Here is a 27548-nt window from a genome sequence, read left to right on the forward strand (position 1 = left end):
TGCAGTCTAAAAACAAACTAGCAAGCCACAGTTACCCAGCCCTCTTTTACACTGATGTGCACACTATTCAAGAAATTGATCCACACCCTTAACTTGTCCTTTTGCAATAAACTGAGCAGTCTTGTACCTCAAAGTCTGTAATGGGTGAGCCACCTAAGCACATGTATCCTATTAGCTGAGGACAGATGTGACCACACAAAAAAGCAACACACACACACACAAATACATACTTTTATTTATAGGACACACAGGTCCAAATTGCGTCTATAAGGGCTATGCTCTGACAAGGTTTTCTTAGGAATATATTTCAACCAGCTAGATCAAATACTTCTTTTACTTGTCAGTCATAAACAAAAATAAATAGAATTTTCTCTCTTCTCAGTCCAACTGGTGCCCCAGAATTCTTGAGGGGAAAAAAAGCACTGATGAAGATCTGGGGAACATTGCCAACTATGTCAAGGCACTCATGATTGGTATTACAGTCTCTCACACATATCTGTCCAACTCTAGAAAGACAGGGAGCCTCAACAATGAATAGCTGAGGCCTGGCAGGCGAGCAGGCCAAGCAACCCTTCAGAAGTGAAGCTGGACAAGGTAGCGAATGCAACACTGACTCTCCTGGTAGATCAGGTACTCGCTCTGGCTGAAGCTGGAGCTTTGATATTGACTCATAGGAATGGGCTTTCCTTGAGATACCAGTACTTTTTTCCCATCCAGGATTAGCTCTTTATCATGCGCAGGGTCTGGGGATAACAAAGCAAACCACAGAAGTCAAAAGAGGGAGGTCAGGACATATGATAGATAAACTACAGTGATCATTTCTGCCCCTCCCTACTTTTCTGCCTTCTGACTTACCAGGTTCAGTCCTGCCACAGGCCAGGACACTGTCATGACCATCTGGGGGCTTGCGTAGTGAAGGGTCATCGTGGAGGATGCGATACTCTTTGCCTAGAGCCACCTCATTCAGGAACATGATCCCCACCCTCTTGGAGGTGGGGCAGACTGGGTGGGGGAGAGAAACTAAACTTAGGTGAAAATGACCCTACAAGCACACAGTTCAGCAGTCTTAGATTGTACTACAGATTGCAGATGCTCTGAACATAATGTGGGGACCCTTTGAAGAGAGATCCCAGTTGTTAAAAGCAGGGGTAGGAAACAGAATAGTAAGCAAGCAAAAAAACAAACAAACAGAAACCAATACAATTAGCACCGGGTGCTGAAGTAAGACACCTATGCCTTGCAGGAAAACACATCAGTTAAAATAATCTAGGCTTAGAAAAAGGACTGGATTTTTTGAATGGGAGGAGAGGTGGAGAAAAAGTGAGAAAATAGGAAGCAGTGTGGAAAGTTTTATCTAAATATGAAAGGGGAGGGAATTCAAGAGATTATAGATTTGGAAGATGGAATACTTAATGGTGGGGCAGAACTCAAAGGAAAAGAGAAAAAGTTTGAGAAGATGCGGGGTTAAAGAGGGATCAGTTAATGGAAAATCTGGATACAACTAGGCCAGGATATGTTGTGGGATGTTGTTCTTGTTATTAATATGCCTTCTCTAAACATCTGTGATGTTTTCCAGATATCCTGTGTGGATAGTACTGATTAGTGGACGGAGGCTTTGCAATTACATAAAGGGGTCAACATTTCTGTTTATATGGCCCACAAAGATCTCTGAAAAAAGTCAGATGTGGTGGTGGTCCAGTTCTGCCTACCGGAAGAAGAGCAATTCTTGTGTCCCACCCCCATTAGGTTCTAAGACGCAACAAACAATCAGAAGAGAGCAAATGCACCTCATACTGATCAAAGAGAGCAGAGAATGATCTTACCATATCCTGCTGATTTACTGTTCTCAGATGCAAAGTAAAGGCCCTTGCCCACACGCCCGCCAGAGTGTGGCATGATGCGCAGGCCACTCTTCAGGATGGCAGCAACAACTGCCACATTGGTGCCATGCCAGAGCAGGCGCCTGTTTTCCAGGTTGTTGTGAGTCTTGAAACGGCTATGCTGTAACAGTGTGGGGAGAAAATATAGAAAAGTGAGTGAGTGGAGGTCTGCATATCTGATATGACTGTGTGCATGAGGGGTGTGTGTGTGTGTGTGTGTGTGTGTGTGTGTGTGTGTGTGTGTGTAAAGTCTGCTGTAAGGGCAGAGCTTGGATTGTGTAGACCACACTGCTGAAATGCACCTAGTCAGACATATCCGAAGCATCTGTGGAGCATACACCAGAGATAACATATCCTATTGCATAAGTGGGGAAAGGGTGGCCTCTATGCAGTCTCAAGATAGTTTGAGAGCTCTCTAGCAGAAATTTCAGATTTTCTTTTTGTGAAAATACTTCCCCACTGAAATGTGGGGAGCAATTTCTCTGGTCTTGCTACTCCTATATATTTTAGGCTTGAGAAAACTATTTTAGCAAACAGGAAGTAAATCAGTTGATTTCTGATTTACTTCCTACTTGAAAAAAGGTCACTCCTAGGCTTTAAAAAAGTCCACCAGGAGACAAAATCATGGCAAAATTGCCCCCTCCAATTGCCACTGGGAGACACATGGAAGCCTTTTGGGTTTAAAAAGATTTTTTAAAAGTCACAATCCCCCCCCCCCCCCCCAATGGTGCTGAGTGGGATGCAGCTTGTGGCAATCAGTCAGTCCCACTAGCTTCCCTGCTTTACCTGTTCCTAATCTAGACTTCCTGGCAAAGACACTTGGGCGGGGGGGAAAAGGGATATTTTCTTCTTCAGTCACTGTCCATGCTTTCATTCACCTGAAGCAGTAGTGGGCATGCTTTGAAATCTGGATGCTATTTTTGACTTTTCAGACCCCCTTGCAAATGACACTGCTACGCCTAGAAATGGTGCTGAAGAAACTGGGACTTTCTGAGGACAGCTTTTAGGGGAATATTTTGCTATGTTGGGATTAGCATCCTAGGGAAAAAAAGATTTACAAGCCCAAATGGGCATCCTAGAGCCTATTTTTGTCCAAAGGAACTGTTTGGGGGGCTTTTTAAAAAAAAATCCAGGATTAGCGGGCCAATGACCCTACAGGACCTTCTCAAACACCATACCTGGCTGATCTGCTAGATGCCTACCCCTCACCTAAAGGGTTTCCTTCTGTCCTCTTTATCCTAACATTTTAGGTGTCTCATATTCTTGAGAGTAATTCACCATTATGAATCCACCCCTACCTCAGCAGAGGCAGGATATGACCAGAGAAAAAAAATGATTGGTCCAACATGTGCACTGGTTGGTTTTCCTGCAGGAGTCATTGGAGTCACTCTTCAAGCACAACTATGTCTTTCTTCTGCAAGTCACACTTTGTGACTTCATTTGTATATGATGGGGAGGGAGCTGTGGGGAGTGGGAGTTCTACTTGCAGGTTGCAGCTTGACTAGACAGATCTGATCCCCTCCTTTTGATATGTAGGGCTGAAAGGGAAAAATCTGCTCTTTGTGAATTTATTATTTATTTTATTTTATTTTTATCCCGCCTTTCTCCCAAAGTGGGACCCAAGCCGGCTAACAACATATATAAAACACATTAAAACAACAATTAAAATCATAGAATTAAAATAAAAATATAAACAATTACAAATATAAAATTTAAAACATATAAAGTTAAAAATAATAATCTAAAACCAACCCCCTCATCCCCCAATAAAATCAATCCTTCAGAATCTTAAAAGGCCTGTTTAAATAAAAAGTTGATTTTTCCTAGTGACATCACCAAAAAAAAATTCTGGCGTTTTCCCACCCTGGCTGACAAAGCTATAGGTAACACTCTTGGGACATCAGTAGAGGGCCTTAACTCTTACACAGTTCACCTATTAAGTCAAGGGTGGCAGACATCTAGTCCTTCAGATGTGTTGTTGGACTGCTCACAGCAGCCCAAGCCAAACACAGCCAATGGGGAGGAATCTTGAGACTTCCAGTCAAACAACACAGAGGATCACACTTTTCCCATCCCTCCCACAGCAAGGCTCATCACTACTTGCTGTAGGGCACAGATCAAAATGCAGCCAGTGATATTGATCTGTCAAAATCCAATTTAGAGTGAAAAAGGAAATACATTTCATGAAAGAAACCAGTTCTTGCTGCCAGACTTTTAGGATACATTCTGACCAGTAGCTAAGGCAATTCTCAGGTAATGAGCTGTGCACAGCTTTGTCCAAAAACAGGTCAGGTAAGTGTGTGTTGTGTGTTACAAAATCATGGAGCAGAACAAGAAGGAATCTTACCTCACCCTCCCTGTTCACCTTCCAAATATTCAGGACCTGAAGTTTTCGGTAGCTGCAGCCTGTCTTCTCTATGTAGGTTACAATCAGCTAATGTGGAGAGAGGAGAAGAGAAAGAGGAGGTGGTGGTAATCATTAAAGTGTGAAGGCAAACTGGAAACATAGTAAATCACCATTTTCCAGTTGAGGAGCAAATAGTCCTGCATGCTGTCCCTGCTTCACAGTGGTCTTCCAATTCCAACACAGAGTTTGGGTCTCCTACCACACAATTGCAGAGATCAAAACATTTTCTATGGAGTCATCATACCTGATAATCCTCTGATGATGGGTCTATTAGAGTAAGATCACACTTCAAGAGTCCATAGTCTTTGTCCAGTGGATGTGGTGCTTCCTCCACCTTCATCTCCTCTTCCTCCTCCTTTTTCTGGGCCTGCAAACTTTGGGCCAATTCAATATCTGCCAGTACCTACAAGAAAAGGAACAAAATTATGCAAGTCCTGGGAGGAAAAAAGGAAGCTGATAGAGAGGCAGTCTACTTTCAGGCTAGGATCCTATACCAACTTACATCAGAGGAAGTACCACTGAAATCAGACGTCTTTACTTCTGAGTAAATATGTTTATGAGTGTGTTATCAATAAATCATTGTGGCTGAGGTAATTTAATTGATTCTTGATCCTGAAAGCAAAGAGGCTTTTATTCACTTTGCCAGTAAAGTAATAAGATGCTATCTTAACCTCAAGGGCTGAAGACTAAACATCCAGTGAGTGTCCTGGCTGGGTACTCAGGCCTTTTGCCTTATCACTTTAGAGGAGCAAGATGGCAGTTGGGACTTTGATTGTTTCTTACAAATAAGCAGGATATAAATAAAAGTTTTATTTTATTATTTTAATTGTAGGCACTGTTCTCTTTAAGCCTCAGCTTATAGGACCTTTATTCTGGTAGGTTCTTTATAGACTACATCATCATCTTACATTTCTTTTTTTAAAAATAATTTTTATTAAACTCTTTAAAAACCATACAAGCAATATTCCAAGAAATATTCATACATATTAACAGTCCTACCTTGCATCATCCCCCCTTTCCCCTATATACATATTCACATATACAGAATTAATAAATTTATTCATATAGCTACTATTCCTTATTCCTCATTCATCTTACATTTCTGTAGTGATGAATAGTGCAAGTACAGCTACTGGGAAAGAGCTCCATTATCAACTTTAAAAGAAAACTTCATTAACCTTTAAGACAGGTAGAAAGAGACTTAGTGAATGAGTGGAACCAATGGGTTCCACTCCAAAGACTGTCCAGAAATATCCTTTGACCTCATCTGACACCACTCTCCCCATTTTTGAACTTTCACTGCACAGCTTTTGAGCCAGATAAAAATCTCTGGCTGCCAGTATAGGCAAACAGGTATGTCCATGCAGAACTCATCCACAAGTCAGGAAACCTCATCAATATACAGTAAGCCCTTCGTGTAAGGGCTTAGCTGTAGAAAACTCTGGCAAACTTGCCAGCCCTGTAGCACACAGATATTTCTTGGGTTAATGATAATGATTGGACGGGTTCTTAGAACCACTTACCAGCAGCATGTCCTTCTTAGCTTGGACAACCTCCTGTGTACTAATGGCTGGAGGCCGACTACGGCCAAAGTTGTGGGGGATGATGGTGTAGAAGCGAGATGAAAGCTCCTCCAGCTGTTTCTGGGCAGATGGCTGCTCCTGCAGGGCTGCCTCAATGGCCTCCAAAGCTTCAAAGCCTTTGGCAATCTGCTGTTTGCTCAACTTCCCTAAGGGCATCTTCTTCACATCTGACAGGACAACAAAGTGGAAAAGTTTGGAAGAAATCAACTCAACAAATTCTGGTTTCTTAGAATTACACAAACCAGGGGTTGAAGAAACCTAAATTAGACTGTCATCATCTACTGCCATCCGTATACAGTATCTCCTCCACCCTTTAACCCTTAATTGCAGCATTATCTGATACTCCCAGACTGATCATCATTTATGATGAAGGACCAGAGAACCAATTTTTACCACCACTGGAAGCCTGAACCTCTCAGCACAAGTCCTCTCATTCTATTTTGGCCTAACTGCAGTTGTACATATCATCATTCTACATCAGTCACATTGGTCGCAAGTCTATAACCACATTAAACCAATTCCTTATTAACAGCACATTTATTTTATTTATTAAATTATTTATTTCATTTTTATGCCACCTTTCTCCCAGAAAGGGACCTAAGGCAGCTCATAAGATAAAAACATCTTAAATATTTTACAACAAAAAATTTAAAACAACAACAATAATTCAGTTAAAACAGTATAAAATTAACATTAAAAACAAACAAAAGTTAAAAACATAACTAAAACACACCCCATATAAAAGCCACACTATCATGATTTTAAAAAGCCTGCCTGAATAAAAAGAGTTTCACTTGCCATTGAAAGGCAAGCAGGGAGGGGGCAAGTCTAGCCTCCCATGGAATGGAGTTCCAGGGGGTGGGAGCAGCTATTGAGAGGGCACTCTCTTATGTTGTCACCAAGTGAGCCTGGGATGGTGGAGGGAATGAGAGAAAGCCTTTTCCTGAAGATCTCAGGATTCTAGCAGGTTCGCATGGATCATGAAGCTGAAGCATGCATGATACCAAGAGAAAGTAAGATGGAGGAATATGACATGCTTCTTTTTTATGTAGAGCAGGGGTAGGCAACCTTTTTGAGCCGGGGGCCGGGTTGCTGTCCCTCAGACAACTGGGAGGCCGAAGCCAAAAAATAAATAATTAAATAGTTTAAAAAAAAATTAAATAAACAAATAAACCGGGACAAATGTAGAACAAAATTTTCAAATGGAGGACACTTTTTTTAAAAAATGGAGGACACGCAAAAATTTTTTGCTGATTTTTTAAAAAATGTTAATATAAATGCATGTTTTGGAGGCTTCTATAGACAATTGCCCCCCTTGCCCGCTGCTTGCCCCCCCTTGCCTGCCTCCTCCTGATAGGCCAAAGGCCCCACGCTCTCACGCGAGAGGCCAAAGGCTCCGGCGGCAATCGGTGGCAGGACCGGGCTGGGGCCGGTACCAAAGCCTTGCCGGGCCGCATCCAGCCCGTGGGCCGCAGGTTGCCTACCCCTGATGTAGAGCAAAGACTCCTTCATCCTTTACCTATATTCATGGTCTGCATAGCATCTTTAAACATGTCATTGCTGAAGATGAGGGAGACCAGTTCCTGTGTCGGTTTGTCCAAGGAGCAAGGTCGTATCCTCTGCTTGAATAGCTTCACTCCATCTGTGCTGTCCACCTTTAGAGACAAGAAACAATTTAGTTTGAGATTTGTATACCATCCAGTTCCTTCTACAAGGGCACGACTTAAATCTTAGATGGGCATAACATGGCAGTAAGCAACTTTGAAAAAAGTAGGTCTTACTTTAAAGAATATATGCACAAGATTGTACTATATGTCCATTCACTGATCATCCAGACTTGGGTTGTCAGAGGTATTGATCTATGTATATGTTCTCTCTGTCCTCCCTTGCCACCGCCGCCTTCCCTTCCTGCTCTCTTATGTGCTCCAACTTTCTCTCTCTCACACACGCACACACACAGACTCTGGAAAGGTATACCTGAGAAAAGATAGCTGTGTAGTGAGATTTGGGATATTGCATTACAACTATGTCATATATTTCCCATATTGTCATTGATAGGAAGACCAGTGAAACATTTCCAATTCACCTTTTTTCAACCAATGCATGTTTTATATGAAAACCCAGCTGAAAATGCTTAATGGCCCAAAATTAAGAAGCTAGTAAAATGGCAATTCTGTAACATTAAAAAGAGATGTCCCAAATGGTTTAATAACTAACTCTGGAATTAAAAGCTGAAATAGTGAAAAGTTATTATACAAACCCTTCAAGGAAGTTCTGAAATGAGAGCTATACAGTTATTCCCAAGGCAAATACTACAGAGGGAAGCTGGCAAATAGTGCCAAGACAAAACCCACTGTGCCGTTTGCTTGAATAAACACTTGCTGCGGACCCTGCCATAAATATAAATGCATGGAAGGAAGTCATAGGTGTAGAAATCGGTTTATTTATGGATTGTTCATATTCTCACCGAATGCACTTAGTGCAGTTTTTGGGATGGTAGTGGTGGTGGCAAAAAACCCACTTAACCTGGTACTTTTGAATCCAGGACTTTTACTGCATCTTTTAGAAAGAACTGATCTTTTTTAAAGAGCTGCAATTGCTCTCGATTTCATTCTAAGCACTCAGGAATGGAAGGGTTATGTGCAGAGTGTGGAATATACACATCCCACTGGTCTTGGCCTGCCGGCAAAGTGCCATTGTTTTTCCCTCTTGGAACTTGGTTGCAGGGGTGAACAAACTGTCTCCATAAATGTAGTGGATTGAAACTCCCACACTGTAGAAACTGGTCCCTTCAAAGCGCCACCCAGCATTTTTTCTCTTCTGCCGGTAAATAAGTCCCCTTATCTGCACCAATGGCTGATTCCCAGAGCTCACAAAAGCTGGGAAGGAGGTTCTCTTGGGAACATGATGAGATGGTGGACTTTATTTTAAAAATAAAATTTGACAGCTTATGCACACTGTTGCTTTTGCGTGGCTGCCACTTTCTATCAGTATGAAAGTACTTTTAAATATTGGCAAAAGCGGTATGATCAAGATGTTCATCATTTGATTGACATTTAAAAAACACAAGAAAGATTAAATGCATTTGAAATGAAGGCTCTTTTTTAAATTGATACTATGATAATGTGAACGTCAATAGGATTTAAAATGCCATGGAGAGATTAGATCATGGTAAACGTAGTGGGAATGTTGATTCGGTATTGCATCACTGAATCTCCCTGGATCTCCTCAGTACAAAAATGTGAGTGTGAATGACCCCTTAGACTAGCAAATCTCTTAGTCATAGAATGCCAGGTAGGTAGGCATTTTGCCAACCCAATGTAAAACCAAAGTTATACTAATCACAGTTCAAAAAAAATATTCAAACCTTGACTTGTGCAACGCCAAGATACACTACAAGAAATAATTTCAGAGACTGTCAAAAAGCAAGTGGTACCTAGGTTTAGATGTCCTGGAGAGAATAGCTTCTCTGATAACAAAATCCTATATAAACGGTCAAAAAAGAGACAAACCTAGAGATTTCCTTATTACAAAACTTTGCAGGGCTTTTGTTGTTATAGCTGGTAAGAAAGGGCATTGTATTTCTATCAAAGCATGTTCCGTTTCTAACACTTGTTCTTATTCCTGTTGTGTGATTATTGGATCACTGTCTTTTGACTTGTTGAATTTTGCTTTATGTTATAAGACATTTTATAGTGAAGAATATAGCAAAATGTTTTCTCAAAAGGGAGCCAAAACCTGAATATTATTAATCAATTTGTTTAATTTATATCCTGCCTTTTCCTCAATAAGGGCCCCAAGGTACAAAGTACAGCAAAAAAAGAAAAAAGAAAAGAAAAGCTTAAATAATTTTAAAACTCAATTAACTATTTAAATGTGCATTTTGAGGGCCCAGAGGTGCCTTACAGCTCTGATTAAAACAAAGGAGAACTAAACATTTAATGATAAAAAGTAAACAATTAAATAAGCTATCCGGTTAAAACACTATTTTAAACAGTATGCAAAGCACTTTAAAACAAAGCAATGAGGATAAAAGTAAAGTATACACAGATGATTCTACACAACTAGTAAACTGCCAAAAAATGATTTAAATGTAAAGATCTTGAATTGCTAAAAAATTGGGGATCAAACGAAATTTGGGGATCACTTAATGGGGGCAGAATTTTTATGGTGGAGCAACACTCTCATTTTCACCCTTTCTCCAATATCTTCAAGATGGGCAGATGGCAAAATTGCGACACCTGTTTTGTTCTTTTCATTAGCATCGCAGTGCACACTTACAACAGCCAGGTCAAAAACTGTGACTTTGAGGCATATGTTGTGACACAATCCCTATTCTTCTTCACCTGAAAGTAGATCTCCAATATGCAAGCTTCAAATTGCAGTTTTGGACCCAAGGAACAAGGATGCCTCTACAGTCACATATCCAATATCCAAACTGAACCTGCAGCCCTTTCACATAAAAACATACTCCCAATTTCCCCGTAAGGTTTCTTTGATTCAGCAGCCTAATTTCAAGCTAGCTAAACAGGGAAAGCCTTTTTGATGTTGCTATAGTTCAATAAATGGCATGAGAAACTTTTGCTGGATTACTGTAAATCACTCAGGTGGCATCCACACTGTAGAAATAATGCAGTTTGACACCACTTTAGCTGCCATGGTTCTGTTCTATGGCATCCTGGGATTTGTAGTTTGTTGTAGCACCAGAGCTCTCTGACAAAGCTAAATATCACAAAACTGCAAATCCCAGGATTCCACAGCACTGAGCTATGGCGGTTAAAGTGGTGTCAAACTACATGCAGTGCAGATGCAGCCTCAAAGAGCTACCAGTTATCCAGCCTTACCTTCTACCTACCTCTGCCTACAGACTCTGGCTCCCAGTGTATTCCATAGTCCTTTACCTTGACTATAGATTCTTGCTCTTCTTCATCCTCCTGTTGCACCTCAATCAGGGTATATTTGCCATTATGAGGGACAAAGTTTTCTCGGTCAGCCCAGCTGTTCTTTGTCTTTTCCCGAAACTTCTTCTCAAACTCCTTCTTAGCAGCTTCCAAGGATGGGAAGGTGCTGAGTTTTGATTGTCCTACTTCACCCTGAAAGCAATAGCAAGAGATTTAAGACGTGTTAATAAAAAGCGTAAATATCTTGTGCCTCTGTCCAATGCTTTTTCTAACTTCTTTCTTTAGACTTCTTTAGCACTGAAAAGGGCAACCACAAATTAGCAATGTTCTCAACAGTCTTTAGAGGCAAGAACTTAAATAAAGTGGAATGGCCTGTATGCCTCTATATGTTCTAACATACAGTTTGGTGCTCAAGAAAGAGACTGGGATCATCTTCCATGCTGAAATAGACAACATATACAAGGACCACAATTCACCACATGGCAAGTCTCTAAATCAGATTTTGACAAATACTGTACTGCCCATTGCCATCAAGAGATCATGTTGCCTATAGACTGGAATGTAGGGTAAATGCATTCCTTTGGATTTGACTCAGAGCCTAACAAAACAATAATTATTTTATTTTTATTTTTGATTTGTCTGCAGCTTTTGACACCATTGATCACTGTCTCCTAGTTGACATACTCTCTGACCTTGGGTTCTCAGATTCTGTTCTTGACTGGTTTAGAACTTATTTATCAGACAGATCTTTTGCAGTGGTTGCAAGTGGTCAGACTTCATCCTCTGTTCCCTTATCTGTTGGAGTTCCCCAGGGCTCTGTTCTGGGTCCCCTTCTGTTTTCTCTCTACACACTGTCCTTAGGTAAACTCATCAGCTCTTTTGGTTTTTCCTACCATCTGTATGCCGATGACACCCAGTTGTATCTTTCCACCCTCGACCTTTCTCCAAGGCTTGAACAGCAAGCCTCGTCTTGCCTCACAGCTGTCTCGCAGTGGATGCGCCATCGGCGTTTGAAGCTCAACATGTCCAAGACGGAACTTCTTGTCTTTCCTCCTAAGCCCACCCTTCAACACTCCTTTTCTGTCTCTGTGGACAACATTTCTATTCAACCAGTCCAGCAAGCCTGCAGTCTTGGTTTTATCTTTGATTCTTCTCTGTCGTGTATCCCTCAGATCCAGACCACAGCCAAGGCTTGTAGATTCTTTTTATACAATATTGCCAAAATCCGACCATATCTCTCCGCCTCTACTGCCAAGATCCTGGTCTATGCCCTAGTGATCTCACAACTTGATTACTGTAACATTCTCCTGGCTGGGCTTCCTCTTTCTCACCTCCATCCTTTAATTTCTGTCCAGCATTCAGCTACACGCATTATCACTTCCGCCCACCGCTCTGACCACATCTCTCCTGTGTTGCCATCCTTTCACTGGCTCCCACTCCCTTTCCGCATTCAAGTATAAGCTCCTGCTGTCGACGTTTAAAGCCCTCCATGGGCTGGCCCCTCCTTACTTATCAGACCTTATTTCTTCTCACCTTCCCACTAGGGCCCTCCGTTCTGGTAGTCAAGATCAGCTGTCCCAGCCCAGGATTTCCTCTGCCCCATCTTGGATTCTCCCCTTTTCACTCGCTGCCCCTCACTCCTGGAACCTTCCCCCCCCCCCCCCCGAACAAGAGCCATCACTTCTTTAACCAGCTTCAAAACGGAGTTGAAGACCATCCTGTTCAGAGAAGCGTTCCCAGGCATTGCATAATTGTCACTTGCTATTTGATGTTCTTTTGTTGTCTGTTTTATTGAATCATTTCCTGTATTGCTATGTATTTTATATGTATTATCCTACTAGAGAGCCCCTTCCCCACCACCACTCCCTTTGTGTCGTGTCTTTTAGATTGTAAGCCTGAGGGCAGTGAACCGTCCAATTAAAATGATTGTATGTACAGCGCTGTGTAAATATATAGCGCTTTTATAAATAAAGTTATTATTAATAATAATAATAAAGAACTTGAATACAAAAAATGAAAGTTGTAGGGATTTTACCATGGCAAGTATTTCTTGAATAAGCATTGACTAACCATTCCACCATCAGGCAACTCTTCCTAGTGCTATCTGATCTATTTATATTTATAAATGCAACACATGTTATTTCACTAGCTGAGTTTTAATATTTTAGTATAGAGACCCAGTGTGACGTAGTGGTTTGGGTGTTGAACTACGACTCTGGAAACCAGGGTTTGATTCCCCATTCAGCCATGAAACCCACTGGGTGATCTTGGGCAAGTCAAATGCTTTCAGCCTCATGGGAAGGAAATGGCAAACTCCTTCTGAACAAATCTTGTCAAGAAAAAAACATGATAGGTTCACACTAGGGTTGTTGTAAGTAAAAAATGACTTGAAGGCACGGCACAACAAATAGAGATTAGCTTCCCTAAGTTTTGAACATATTAACATCATGCTTAGTCAGAAATTAATCCTACTGTGTGATCTCAGTAAAATCTTTAAAGCTTTCCTTCACCCCTGATTCATTTATTTTCATAAACTTATATCAATCTGTCTCTACCTTTCATTCAGCACTACAGTATTTCTTTTCCTCGCACCAGAAATATTTTGATATTTTAAATATTTTGATCCCACCACAAGAAGCAGAGCATCTCTGCATGTTACTGTGTCTGAAAGTTATCCTGGGCTACCAGACCCTCTTAAGAGCGGTGACCTGAACCTATGATCTTTTTGCTCCACAGCCTTTTCAGTCAACCAACTGTCAACTCCAAGTCTGAAGTTTCTTTGAAATCATGAAAGCAAACATCTAGGAAGGCTTAAATGAAGATGCTGAGAGTGACAATTTCTATAATCCCAGGGCAAAGCATACTTAACAAAGGAAAGAAAATATTTAAAGCAGAATCAACAGATAAAATAAGAACTGAAAATTCTGTAGAAAACCTCCATGTCTGGTATAGAATGCATTTCTCATGAATGTCTCCGCGTTTAAAACATCCTCTGATATCTGGAATTGTGGCTTTGAAGCAGAAATTGGGTTTCACTGTCTGCTCAGTCTCCACAGCCCGCATTTCCACTCCACTTCCCTTCGCAGCATCTAGATGCCAAACACATTTTTCCAACTCAATTCCTCCCCCCAGAGCAGTTACCCATAATACAGGAGTGAGTTCTCTTGAGGTCTGAGCAAATATTGTTTGTAATAAATGTGAAGTGCTTCCAGACAGGAAACTTAATTTAGAGCCTTAGCAACTAGGGTCTGGAGCCACATGCACTTATCACTTAGATCCCAAGATACTTTTTTGGAAAGAAAAAGAGAAAAACACCACGCCCCATTTCAGTCTTTGAGGTGTAATCCTGTATCTACAGCTGTTAGCAAGCCCTGCTGAACTCAGAGATTTATTTCTTAGGAGAGATGTATAGGATTGCACTGTTAAAGGTACAAAACTGACCGATAATGACTGTAGGGCAGTTTAAATCAGTTCCTTTCTTCACCTTCTCAGTTTTTGTTCCTTCCCTATCTTATCCAGCATAGTATTGTTTACCTAGCATAAAATTACCATTCATGTTTTGCTGACAAAGGTGAGGGTATGTCTTTTGGCCTGGAGTTTTCAGACTGATATTTTTTATCATGTAAGATTTCTTTCTACTGGAATCTGAGCTCTCTTTGATATAAAGCATAAACAATGGGGTGCCAAAAGAAAACTATCCCAGTGAGTAGCACTATTCTACTGGGATTCTACACATTCTATTAGATTGTCCAAACTAATAATCCTGATTTTTGAAGATTTTACTGCATAAAGCAGCTCCACTTTAAATACTGTGAATGCATTGTTCCACTATAAATACTGTGGCCCCATTCCCACTGGTGGTTTTTAACTGGAAGGAACTGGGAAGATTCGGTTTCTGCCCCTCTGAATGCCTCTGGAAGCAAGTGCCCACTACAAATACCTCAATTGGGGTATTTAGCCCCAGAAGCCATTGCAGCTCTTTAAACTCTAGTACTTCAGGAACTGTCATCTGCCATCCAATCTAGGGCCATCCTTACATTTCCTTACTTTGCTCTTCATCAACTGTTTGTCTGGTTTAAAAAGTTATGCATCAAGGCTGCAGTGCAATATGTGATTGCAACAGAGTAAGTCTCACTGAACTGGATGAGGCTGACTTCCAAGAAGACACATTAGGCCTGTAATGTTAAGCCAAGTCATTTAGTGAAGCAAGGTGTTTTTTGGTTTTTTTTAAAGCATTCACTATCATGCAGTTTAGCAGATTTACAGCTCCTTAGTAAACCATCCCATGGTAAGACTGGTGACAGTGAACTTTTAAAATTTATAATTCAAGTGATCTAGAAAATTGAAAGGCAATTGCATTATACTTGGGAGAAACACTGTGGAAGTCACCATTCACAGACTAGGATAACACATGGAAAAACAGCAAACACAAAAAATAGAGGGGGACTGGAAAGGACAAACAAGGAACAAAAATAACCTGCAAGTGAGGCAAATTAAACTGCACAAAAGGTAACTATAATCTCTTGTAGTCAAAACATAATAACAGAGTCGGGCTTTTGTTGTTTTCAAAACATTCTAATAAAAGCATATGGAGCAGAGGGGTGAAACATTAGGGTTGCCATAATTGTCCACTAAAACCCTGAACAAAATGTAGGACAAAATCTAGACCAAACTGTAGGACAACTGCAGGACAAAACTTAGCCCAAAATGTAGGACATTTAAGATCCTCCATTTTTCTTAAATGTCCTACATTTGGGGCTGAGTTTTGTCCTGCAGTTGTCCTACATTTTGGTCTCAAATTTGTCCTACATTTTGTCCTGTGTTTTCGTGGACAATTATGGCAAGCCTACCAGAATAGAACAGGTCTCAAGGTCCTGACAAACTGTAATCACCCCCCCCCCCGTTACTCAGGGGTCATTCACACTACAAAATAACCCAGTGTGGAAAGCGGGTTATTTCAGGGTCATTTACACTGTACCCTGGACGCACCTGGCATGGTTGGGGGGGGGGCGGCTGGTGAAAAGGGAATTTTACCCGGTGCTATCTGTGTCTTTTGGGGGGCAGCAGAGCGTTCTCATGTTTGGTAGTATAAATGTGGTACTGAATCAATCCAGATCGCTGGCATCCATTCCCAGCCATGAGGCGCTGCCATGTTGATCCAAAAATAGCGCCAGTGTGAATGCCTGACCGGGCTGGAGAGATTCAATCACACTAAACGTAGTGTGAACGTCAATTGAGTATCACATCACTGTACAGATCTGCATCTCTTCGGTACAAAAAGTTGAGTGTGAATGACCCCTCAGTCTCTCAGAAGATCTTCACATCAGACTTTCTGAGTGTACAATAAAGGTCAGCAACCAGAGGGATGAAGACCAAACCCATTCCACTCAGAGAGTGCCCAAGAATGCCACCTCAGTGTCATCTGAGAGGCAAAAGTAGAATTTGTGGAAAGAGAACTTGCTGGCTGAAGGAAAGGGGGCTGAAACTCTGTCACACTAATCTACACTCATATCTAACAGTGGGCCTTCCTTTAAACTAGCTGCTGAAAAGGAAATTGTCAAAATATAATTTTGGGAAGTAACTGTGGAGTTGTACAGGCTGATTCTTCAAAGACTGGCATATGATGAGGTAATGAACACAACTAACTAAAGTATTGTTCCTTTAGTTAATTGCTGGCTGAACCAGTGCTTGGAACTAATGCATGTAAAGTAATTATGCTACCTGTAGCACACAACTATGGTAAGGCAGGCATAATGTGATACAGCCATGAAACATTTTCTTCTATGAAGGTTTACACATCATTCCATTTGTTTCTATTAATTTTAAGAATTACCCATGTTTGGCAATTTCTCTATTTTAAATGGTTTAATAATTAGGAAGTAATTAAAAAAGAATACATACTGAGAACGAATACACAGTAATGCATTAGCATTTAAAAATAACATCCCAGACTTCAATCTGAATACAAATCTCCTCTGATTTTTGTTCAGGGCACTTCTGCCCAAAGAGTGTTTTTAGCATCTGTCTTTGGTATGCAGATACGGAGGGAACTACATACAAAGAAAATCAGTGAAAGGAAACCAAGAAGGGCATATTGTGACTCAGTTAAACTCTCATTCCAGATGTCTCAGACAAAGACAATGCCAAGGTATGACAATATACTTGGGGAAATAAAAGCCTTATAAAATCCAAGCCTTTGGGAAAGAAAACAACAACTGAAAGGCACTCACTGCAATCCCAAACTGCCCCTGTGTGGAGGAAGGAAGGTTCAGCCTGCATCTTTAGCTTTGTACAGTGGGCCCTCCCCTAATAATAATAGCAATAATAATAAAATGTATTTATATACCGGCTTTCCAAGAAGATGAAAGCGGTTTACAAAATTACAATTACAAAATTACGAAACATATAGAATGCATAAAAGATTAAGCAAACAAAATCCGTAAACAAATATAATAACAATAAAAGAAAATAAAAACATTACAGTCTAATGAAATTCATAATTAACCCCGTTCCCAGTCCCTCAACACAGGTTCAAATGGCAAAAAATAAAATTAAAATATATAGTAATTATAACAACAATAAAGTTAACAAAGCAAATACAAACAAGTAACAGAGTAAAAACAAGTGAAAAGAAAATAATCCCTATTCCGGATCCAGATCCCTCCTCGTAAGGGGAAATTAGCATATGTTTGAGCCCCATAGAAAGTAATGGGGCTCACGCCCACGGTACATGGTGGTGCAGCAGCACACATGTGCCATGGGCACGTGCCCCATTAGTTCTTCCAGGGCGCGCAATGGACTCTTCTGCCACGGCTTTCAGCATATGTTGAAAGCTGCGTATGGTGCGCCCGTGTAAATGCAGGCACACTGTACACGGAGCATTTTTAAAAGCCACCAGCCTCCCTCGCATGTGGAGGAATTTCTGGTGATCAAGCCAGATAAGAGCAACTTGAATTCAGCAGTTTTCCTCACAGGTAACTCTTCCTCAGTTATCTGAGGAATAGGATTGAAAAGACTAGTGAAACGCCTGCAGATAGGCAGCAGGGAGGGTATAACCACAAATAAAACTTTGCCCAAGTTCAAGCTATAAGGAACCAAGCAACAAGGTTTATGGAGAGCTTATTTTGAAAACCTCTGGGTAATGAGCAGCAGTGTCAGGCCAAAAAGAAGGCTAAATCCAGGGTCTATATTTGGAATGGTGCACAATTCTGACGTTAGTGTTGTTATTGTGTCATCTATCATTGGACATCCTCCCATATTTTGTAATGCTTTTTCTGCCTTTTCCCCCCTTACTAGACAAAAATCCACTAAGGAGGGATACACGGAATACTGTGCAGTGATTATGACCAGCAATGGTAGCAGGTCACTTTCAGGATGGAGCTCTATTATCACATGTTTGCTTTCACAGGGAGTTGAAGGGAGCCTGGCTGGATGTGAAATGCAGCAGCCACAAATGGGTGGCTTGCTCTCCCACCCCCAAAACATATTTAGGGATAGCTATGTTGGCCATGCAGCCAAATACAACAAAATTCAAAAACCGCAAGCAGCCAAGATCTTTGTTGGACCAATTCCAGCAAATAAAGTACATTAGGCAAGCTTTCAGTGTTTCTTCATCATCATATTAAAAATAATGACATAATTATCATTTTTCTCCTGTATCGGTTTTAACATCTTTGCCTAATGAAGAAGCCTGTAGTGTTTCAAAAGCTTGCATAATGTATTTTATGCTTTGGAGTTGGCCTAATAAAGGTATCACTGCTTGTAGATTTTGATTTTTTGTGTTTTTTTTTTTTTGCACATGTACAGCAAACTACCATTCTCCAGTCTGCAGTGTTATTTTTACAGTGCATTTCATTATTAAAAAGCAAGGACAAACCAATTGTGTTATCTCAAACAGATAACTGGGAGCAGCTTAAGAACACAAGAACCTAGCAGGATGAGATCAAAGGTCTGCTTCACAGAACATTATTACCATTGGACAGAGGCAGCTGCAGAGCAAGAGATTAACACACGGTGCCTATAAATCTATAACCTCTGAATGCTAAAGTCAGGATTGCAGAATTGTGTGAAAAAGAAACTCTAATACTATTTACTCACTGGAGTACCTTATTCAAAAATTTCTGCAGTCCTGATTTTGAATGCCCCTCTGAAGAAGCTCTCCGAGGACATTAGGCTTTTAGATAAAAAAGACAAATTTCTAGCATCTGAGACATGTCTCCCTTTTCTCTTGTGGTTATGTGTTCTTCACTATTCAACAATTGATAGAGTAGATCTTCTCTCATTAGTATTACCAGCAAGATTCACCCCATTGTGTATAACAATTTTCTGGACACACCCATGATTCTGCCAACTTGTTACACATAGGTGCTTTTTACTGTTGGTTTGTTTTAATGTGCACTGTTGATTGTATTTTAACCTGTTGTGAGCCGCCCTGATCGAAGGAAGGGCGGCATATAAATAAAAATTTTATTATTATTATTATGTATATATACACATATACAGAGAAAGCAAGAAAGAGAGATTCAAGAATGAGCACTACAGGTTAAATGAAGCAAGAATTCACAAAGCTCCTAATAAGCAGTACCAACTGAAAGGTGTTCGTAACCCAGTAAATAATTCTACATTAGCAGCCTTGGACAGTTTAAGCACAAGAATCTAATGCTCTCAACTTTACTTAACCACAGGCACTATTGTGTCACTTAAAGTCCAAAGAATACTTATGATACTTACCACTTAAAATCCAGAGAATAGGTATGATACTTATTGTGCCACTTAAAGTCCAGAGGATAGTTACGTTATGATACTCAACAGTGTATGGGTCAGAATATAGAAATGCTAAAAAAAATTGTGCAACCTCTCCTCAAATCCCTCCACCATCATGAATAAACCAGTTCCATTCTTTAGCACGAGCTCCTTTTTTCTGCTCTCATTCCTCCTCACTTCTGCACTGCAAAATCTGCCTCACTGCCTTCCACTCCTACTGCTCGCTACTCTACCAGGAGAGTGATTTTTCAGTCATTTTGATTCCCCCATTACCTAAGGGGGGAAATAATTAGCATGAATATGGATAGGGAACATAGCTAGGGAATCACTGCTATAAGGAAGAAAAATGTATTTCATAACGGTTCAGATTTCAGCAGTCTGAGGTCTTTGTTCCAGGGTTAGGCAAGACTGGCCATGGCTGTGGTTTATTATGAAAGCAGCCCTGTTTGAGACAGCCTGATTGGCCATGCAGATTATTAAGAAGCACCAGCCATCATAGGCAGGATACTCACTACACGGCCCCAGCGAGTCCAACACTTGTAGTTCCCATTCTGTTCTATGAGCTGGATGATGTAAAACTTGTTGTTGTTGTGGCCAATGTTAGTTTGATTCAGCATGCAGTCATAGTCTTCATGAATCTAAAATGGTAACAGAGAGATCAACTCTACATATAGCATGTGAATATACAGTGGGGCCTCTGCATACGCGGACTTTTTATAAGTGGCTTTGAGCGTACGCGCTCAAGCCGCTGGGCGCACGCGAGGCAGAAGGGGCGGCGCGTCCCATTCAGTTGAATGGGCGCGTGCGCCCGTTGCGCCCCGCGCACCTCCGCGCCGCCGTGCACGAGCCCCATTGTTTACAATGGGGCTCGAGCACAGCCGGAAATCGCCATACGCGGCGGGATCCGGAACGGATCCCCCGCTTATGGCGAGGTTCCACTGTATATCCCCGCTTTAATAACAGATGAAGATGTCACATTCACCCCAAATAAAAAGTTCTGTTCTTTGAGCCAGGCCTTTTCACATGAACTCATATGGAATGGTATTGTGCAAACATTTACATTTCAGACTCTGCTAGACATCTGTGAAATGGGAACACAATAATTACCAAACACTCAGGAGTACTGTAAGAACAAACAAGATTAACAATACATTATTTTTATGAACTACAAAAAACATTTGATCAGTGGTCAGTGAAGGAACTGATGGAATTCAGGACAGAGTCCAACAGGGAAAATTCTCATTCATGCTGAAATATCTGGTAGCTCCCACTCCAGAGTAGCAGCATTAGTTAAGATGATGTATAAAGAGAAGGAGGTGCTCTGAAGTCAGGAATACTGTCCACCCCCTGCCATGTAACTTGGATTAGCTAATAAATTTCTGGTAAAAGAAAACACACATTTTTGTCACATTCAGTTTCCCTCCTTCTATACTAATCATATGAGACTTCAACAAATAAATCTGTTATGAAAGCCAAAGGGACTAAACAGGCCGCCCCTTCCGAAGCCAGACTGAGGGCATGGCAACCACCGTGTCTTTTAGTCAGCCAAAAAAGGAGCAGCAAAGAGCTGCTCTATTTTGGGCTGGCAAAGTCAGCTGTTCTGCCCTGCTGTGGCCGGAAATTGGCTTTAAGGTGCTCAGACCACATGCGGCATATAAAACATAGCTGGAGCACCTGTAAGCCGGCCCCCGTGTAAATGGTCGGGTGGCTTCCAGGCGCTCCAACAGCATACAGCGTATAAATGTTGCACCGCCAGAGCACCTGGAAGCTGGCCTGTGTAAATGGCTACGCAGCTTCCAGGCGGCTTGGAGGCATGCAGCATATAAATTAAGGGATGCATTGGCTTATTGGTTAAGATGCCAATTCTGACTGTCAGAAGGTTGGCAGTTCGAAGCCCAAGTGCTGCATGATGGGGTGAGCTCCTGTCACTAGTGCGAGCTTCTTCCAACCTAGAGGTTTGAAAGCATGCAAATCCAAATACAGTGTGGCCGCATTATACGTGGGCACATTATACGCGGCTTTGAGAATACGCTCAAAGCTGCGCGAGAGTGCGTGGGGTGTAAGGGGCAGTGCGTCCCATTCGCATGCCACGATGCCGCAGGCACGAGCCTCATTCATTTGAATGGGGCTTGAGCTTCCACGTTTTTTCTCTTACGTGGGGGGTCCAGAACAGATCCCATGCATAAGAGAAGGGCAGACTGTAGATAAATAGGTACCAGTTTGGAGCGAAGGTAACTGCATTCAATGCAGTCATGCTGGCCGCATGACCACAGGACTCATCTTTGGACAACGCCGGCTCTTAGTAATGGAGATGAGCACCGCTCCCTACAGTCCTGTATGACTAGACATTCATGTCAAGGGACTACCTTTACCATTACAATAGAGATAACATCTCAACCACAGCTTCATGCTTACCTTAGCCTCACTAAAGTTGCTCAGCTGACAGGCAGAGTCGATTTTGCTCTTTAGTTTCTCCTTGGGAGCTGCCTTCAGTGCCTCCATGGTGGAACGAAAACTGTCTTCTTCCGGTTCAGGCTTTGGCTCTGCTTCCTCCTTAACCTTCTTTCCCTTGACAGGAGCCGGGTTTTGGACTGATGCTTTGCGCTTGGGGGGCATGGTTCCTTTTGTTGTTTTAACCTGCCTTCCCAAAGAGTCAAACTCACTTCTTTCAGGAAACCGTGGAAAAAACACCCCTAAAGACACACAAGTTAATCCTTCACATGTACAGACTCAATTTAGAAGAAAAAGTAGGCCTCTGAAAGCACTTGCTCCTACATGACAAAAGGAAGACATAACATTGATGATGTTTAAAATATCTGCTGGAAGAATAACGCCACACACAGAACTAAGGCGGGGTACAGACTGCCAGAAAGAGGCGCTAGGGAGGCACGTCTCTTTCTTGCGCAGGAGCGCCGCAGCATACAAATTGCATGGCGCTGCTGTGCAGCAGAAAAAAAGCTCCAAAAAGCAACTCCTTTTTGTGGTGCCGCAAAGCGCCAGAGATGGTGTGGTTACGTTGAAGCTGCGCAGTGCCGTTTGGAGGTGGCACAGCTGCGACGTCATCATTACGCGCGCCATCTGTAAGGCTCTGCATAACAGCGGCACATGCACGATGTGCTAGGGTTGCGGGGCATGTGCACGTGCCGCCCCAAGACAACCTTAGCATGTTGTGGACAAGCCGCAAAGGGCCCATCTGTACAGGGCCTAAGGGACCAAGATGCACCTACTTAAGTGGGTCAGCAGTAGAGTCAACATTGTGGTGGTCGGTTGATAGTTATATATATATGAAATTTATAAATCCACCCTCTACTCAGTGACTGCTTTGATATCAAGCCCCCAGCCCCACAAAGCTAGGATGAGAAAACGCTTGCAGCAACTGTCTAAAAAATAAAATTAAAAATGCACTAATAAAATATATAAATTGCAATAAAACAGGTGAAGTGTCTAAAATGAAACTGTTGTATTGATCAGTAGAGGTTTGGCTGAACGGCGTGTTTTTTTTTTTAACCTCTCGGCTAAATACCAATTAAATAAATAAACTAAAGTAACTTCCCTGGGGAAGGGGTTGCCACACTAGGGTGCGTCTACACAGAACATTTGCTCTGGGGGGAATCTGCCAGCCTCACTTTTCTAGCAGCTGGAGCACATAACAACAGTAATGGACATACAGTCTTCCCTAGGTCCATAAAATAGGGCAGATTCTCACATATTCTGGCCTTAGGCTGCTTAGAGTTGTATAAGTGTTATGTGGTCTGTCAAATGCATAGCAGAAAGACCCCTCGATTCTGAACACTTTTCAAAGAGCCCCAAAAAGTATTATGTGTGACTTGTCATCTAACCTGGGATTTAGACGTTGTGGCATAACAACAGTCTGGTCAACTGGTTAGACCCCTGAATGTGACCATCTGAGGAACTATATTTGAAAATTACAGCATTTCTGATTAAAACACAGTGGCCTGTTACAGACTGCCAAAATAAAGCTGCTTCGGGTCTCTTTGGAGGTATGCTATTTAAATGATGTATGCATCTTAAGAATCCAGAAGCTACACCAAAGCTGCACTCCAGTGCTTAGGAATGGAGTGTGGCTTTGGTGCAACCTCCGGACTCTTAGGACCCAGGCATCATTTAAATAGCATACCTCCAAAGAGACCCGAAGCAGCTTTATTTTGGCAGTCTGTAACAGGCCAGTGACAGTCCTAACTGATTCTAATTTCTTCTACTTTGCTGCTTGGTTTTGGCAAAACCACAGCTATATTGATAGCTGGCAACTGACTCAGTTTGATAGGCCCTAGGGAAAAAAAAGTTTTGCTGCTTTTTATTCAAACATTATGTTTTTGTCTAATTCTAAAAAGAACTGAAGCCGGCCTAAACTACACACTGGGCAAATAGTAATGCTGCAGCAACAGCAGCATCCAGAGGCAAATGCTCATGACACGGCTCATTCACAATAAATTTGTGGTGTTGAAATGCACCAAATCAGTAAATACTCTTAATACAGGATATGTATTCTTTGTGTTTGTGTTTCAAAAGTGCCTCATTACAGTTGCTTATGGCATGCCACATCCATCAAATTAGGTAGTGATTTTTGATTTTTTTTCACATTTCCTTTGTAGTGTGCATGTGAGATGGCTGGCTTGTGTGAACAAGTTGTTTAACTCTGTAAACTTCCTGGAGCCAATGTGAGCGCCCTTTGCATGGGGAGCATTCCCATTGGTTCCTTGCTTGTTGTTGTTGTTGTTGTGTGTCTGCAAATGGTTTCTGACTTATGACAGGTTATCTAGGTAGGTTTCATCAGAAGGGGGGGTGCCATTGCCATCCTCTGAGGTTGAGAGGATGTGACTTGCCCAAGGCCAGCTAGTGGGTTTTCATGGCCAAGCTGGGATCTGAATAGTGGTCTCCTGAGTCCAAGGCTCAAACCACTACCATGCTGGCTCACAGGCTGCATCTACACTGCAGAATTAATGCAGTTTGAGACCCCTTTAACAGCCATGGATCAGTGCTACAGAATTCTGTAGTTTTGTGAGCTACTTAGCCTTCTCTGTCAGAGAGCCCCAGTGCCGCCCACAACAAACTACAAACCCCAGGATTTCACAGGATGGAGCCACGGAAGTTAAAGCAGTGTCAAAGTGCTTTACTTCTGCAGTGTGGCATCAACTGAGTGTCCTCTCAAGGCACTTCTCACGTGAGTCACAGCATTTCAGCACTGGAGGGGCAAGTGATCAGGTGTCCTCACTGCAAAGGAGGACAAGGCACTGCAAAATGGAAGACATCCCAGAAAAATGGAGGACACGATAGAATAAAAGCTCAAAACACTGACAGAAATGTAAATTGGTGTTTTTCAGTCCTCCTGAGATTGGAGGCTATTGGGGGATTGAAATGCAGAAGGTTGAAATGGAGGTCGTGTCCTGGAAGAGTAGGACCTCTAGTCACCTGTCTCTGTCAGAGAACTCTGTTGCCCCAACAAACTATAATTCCCAGGATTCCATAGCATTGAGTCATGGAAGTTAAAGCAGTGCCAAACTGGATTATTTCTGCAGTGTGGCAGCAGCCTTACAGGCAGAGGAATAAAGGCTGAAATGGAGGACGTGTCCTGGAAAAGGAGGACTTCTGGTCACCCTGACTATGCAGCCACTTACATAATGGGCACAAAACCTCCAAACACTCGTTCTAGAAATATCAACCCCTGCTTCTTAGCCCTGCTCCTGGGCAGGCGCCTGAGACGGAGGAGGACGCGTCCGGGAAAAGGAGGACGGGGCGTGGTCACATGCGTGTGTCTGTCTGGGTGTATGTATATATATCTCCACCTATATAACGGGGGACGTTACCAAAGAAAAGCTCCCAGACAGTCATTCTAGAAATATAATTCATATACTGTACTATATTTATATTTACATTAGATAAGCCCATGCTTCTTAGTCCTGCTCAGAACCAGGAGGGGCATTTAAGAGGACGTAAAGTGGAGGACGCGTCCGGGAAAAGGAGGACAGGTGTGGTCGCCCAGAGGAGGAGGAGGGAAAGACACCCGAGTCTCTTCTCCCAGTTCTCCTCAGCAGCATCCCCCTCCTCCTCCTCCTCCTCCTCCTCCTCCCTAGTCAGGACCCTTTCCTTTCCCTTTTCCTAGACAGCGTTGGGAATACAGTAGCTCTGAGGAGGAACAGAAGCAGAGGGAGAGGCCTAGCTCTTCTTCCCGTGCCTTGGGCGCCCACTCACCTCAGTCACTCCTGGGCAGGCAGGCAGGCCTTCCTCCTCCTCTCCCTCGCCTCAGGGCAGGGCTGCTCTCAAGGAAGGAAGGAAAGTGGCCGGGCAAGCCTGGGCAAAGAGCCGGCCTCCCCTCCGCCCCTTTGAGGAAAGAGCCAGCGCCTGAGCAGCAGGGAGAAGGAAGAAGAAGAAGAAGAAGAAGGGCCTCCCTTCTTGGGCCTAACCCACTGCTGCTGCCCAGGGAAGCCAGGCCTGCCCTGCTGGGTTAAGCTTGGCCTGACAGGGTTATTGGTTTTAAACTTTTACGTTTTGTGCCTGGAGGAGGAGTGGAGATAGGAGGAAACAACGATAATAATAATAATAATAATAATATGTTGTTGTTGTTGTTGTTGTTTCAAAATTCTAAGTATTTTACTTATGTATTTTTATTGTAACCCACCTAGATCCTTCTGGAGAAGCAGGATATACATAATAATAATAACACTAATAATAGCTTATATTCTGCCTCTCCAGAGAGATCTAGGCAGGTTACAATAAAAATGCATAAGTAAAATACATAGAATCATAGAATAGAACCATAGAGTTGGAAGAGACCTCAAGGGCCATCCAGTCCAACATCATTCTGCCATGCAGGAACTCTCAATCAAAGCATCCCTGACAGATGGCCATCCAGCCTCTGCTTAAAGACCTCCAAGGAAGGAGACTCTATCACCCTCCGAGGGAGTGCATTCCATTGTCGAACAGCCCTTACTGCCAGGAAGTTCCTCCTAATGTTCAGGTGGAATCTCTTTTCCTGCAGCTTGCATCCATTGTTCCGGGTCCTGTTCTCTGGAGCAGCAGAAAACAAGCTTGCTCCCTCTTCAATATGACATCCCTTCAAATATTTAAACAGGGCGATCATATCACCTCTTAACCTTCTTTTCTCCAGGCTAAACATCCCCAGCTCCCTAAGTCGTTCCTCATAGAGCATGGTTTCCAGACCCTTCACCATTTTAGTCGCCCTCCTTTGGACATGCTCCAGTTTCTCAATGTCCTTTCTGAATTGTGGCGCCCAGAACTGGACACAATATTCTAGGTGGGGCCTGACCAAAGCAGAATACAGTGGCACTATTACTTCTCTTGATCTAGACACTATACTTCTATTGATGCAGCCTAAAATAGCATTGGCCTTTTTAGCTGCCGCATCACACTGTTCACTCATGTTCAACTTGTGGTCTACTTGGACTCCTAGATCCCTTTCACACGTAGTTTCATTCAGCCAGGTGTCACCCATCCTATATCTGTGCATTTTATTTTTCCGCCCTAAGTGCAGTACCTTACATTTCTCCGTGTTGAATTTCGTTTTGTTAGCTTTGGCCCAGCTTTCTAGTCTATTCAGGTCTTTTTGGATCTTGATCCTGTCCTCTGGGGTATTAGCTATTCCCCCTAATTTGGTATCATCTGCAAATTTGATAAGTATGCTTCCAATTCTGTCATCCAGGTCATTGATAAAGATGTTGAATAACACTGGGCCCAGGACAGAGCCCTGTGGGACCCCACTGGTCACTTCTCTCCAAGATGAAAAGGAGCCATTGTTGAGCACCCTTTGGGTTCGGCCGGTCAACCAGTTACAAATCCACTTAACAGTTGTCTTGTCTAGCCCACATTTTAAAAGCTTGTTTGCAAGAATGTCATGGGGAACTTTGTCAAAGGCCTTACTGAAATCAAGATATACTATATCCACAGCATTCCCTTCATCTACCAAGCTGGTAATTTTATCAAAGAAAGAGATTAGGATTGTCTGGCATGACTTGTTTCTCTGAAACCCATGTTGACT

The 27548-nt window shown here is 42.3% G+C and overlaps 1 protein-coding gene across 4 annotated transcripts; it reads right to left on the bottom strand.

Moving 5' to 3' along the window:
• Window positions 1-213: 213 nt before the first annotated feature.
• On the bottom strand, window positions 214-25900 carry PARP3 (poly(ADP-ribose) polymerase family member 3). 4 transcript variants are annotated; one of them, XM_042453806.1, is made up of 11 exons: window positions 25745-25900; window positions 21950-22227; window positions 20047-20172; window positions 10772-10963; window positions 7390-7525; window positions 5811-6037; window positions 4532-4690; window positions 4228-4314; window positions 1824-2001; window positions 856-1002; window positions 214-743 (listed from the first exon to the last, which is right to left on the bottom strand). In XM_042453806.1, exons 2-11 carry the CDS (start codon window positions 22148-22150, stop codon window positions 574-576), a joined length of 1623 nt encoding a protein of 540 aa, XP_042309740.1. In that variant the 5' UTR covers window positions 22151-22227; window positions 25745-25900; the 3' UTR covers window positions 214-573. The 4 variants fall into 4 exon arrangements, with proteins under 4 accessions (XP_042309740.1, XP_042309741.1, XP_042309739.1 ...); XM_042453807.1 differs by having other exon boundaries at window positions 21950-22305; window positions 25745-25897; XM_042453805.1 differs by lacking the exon at window positions 25745-25900 and having other exon boundaries at window positions 21950-23539.
• Window positions 25901-27548: the final 1648 nt, after the last annotated feature.

Source organism: Sceloporus undulatus, chromosome 2, assembly GCF_019175285.1.
Source record: "Sceloporus undulatus isolate JIND9_A2432 ecotype Alabama chromosome 2, SceUnd_v1.1, whole genome shotgun sequence".
Taxonomy (NCBI): Eukaryota; Metazoa; Chordata; class Lepidosauria; order Squamata; family Phrynosomatidae; genus Sceloporus; species Sceloporus undulatus.

Excerpts from the sequence above, each read along its gene's own strand:
- PARP3 (XM_042453806.1), bottom strand. The coding sequence starts at position 22,150 with ATGCCCCCCAAGCGCAAAGCATCAGTCCAAAACCCGGCTCCTGTCAAG. Across the intron at positions 6,038-7,389 it reads TATGCAGACCATGAATATAG|ATGTGAAGAAGATGCCCTTA; the intron begins GTAAAGGATGAA and ends TTGTCCTGTCAG. Across the intron at positions 744-855 it reads CTGTGGCAGGACTGAACCTG|ACCCTGCGCATGATAAAGAG; the intron begins GTAAGTCAGAAG and ends TGTTATCCCCAG.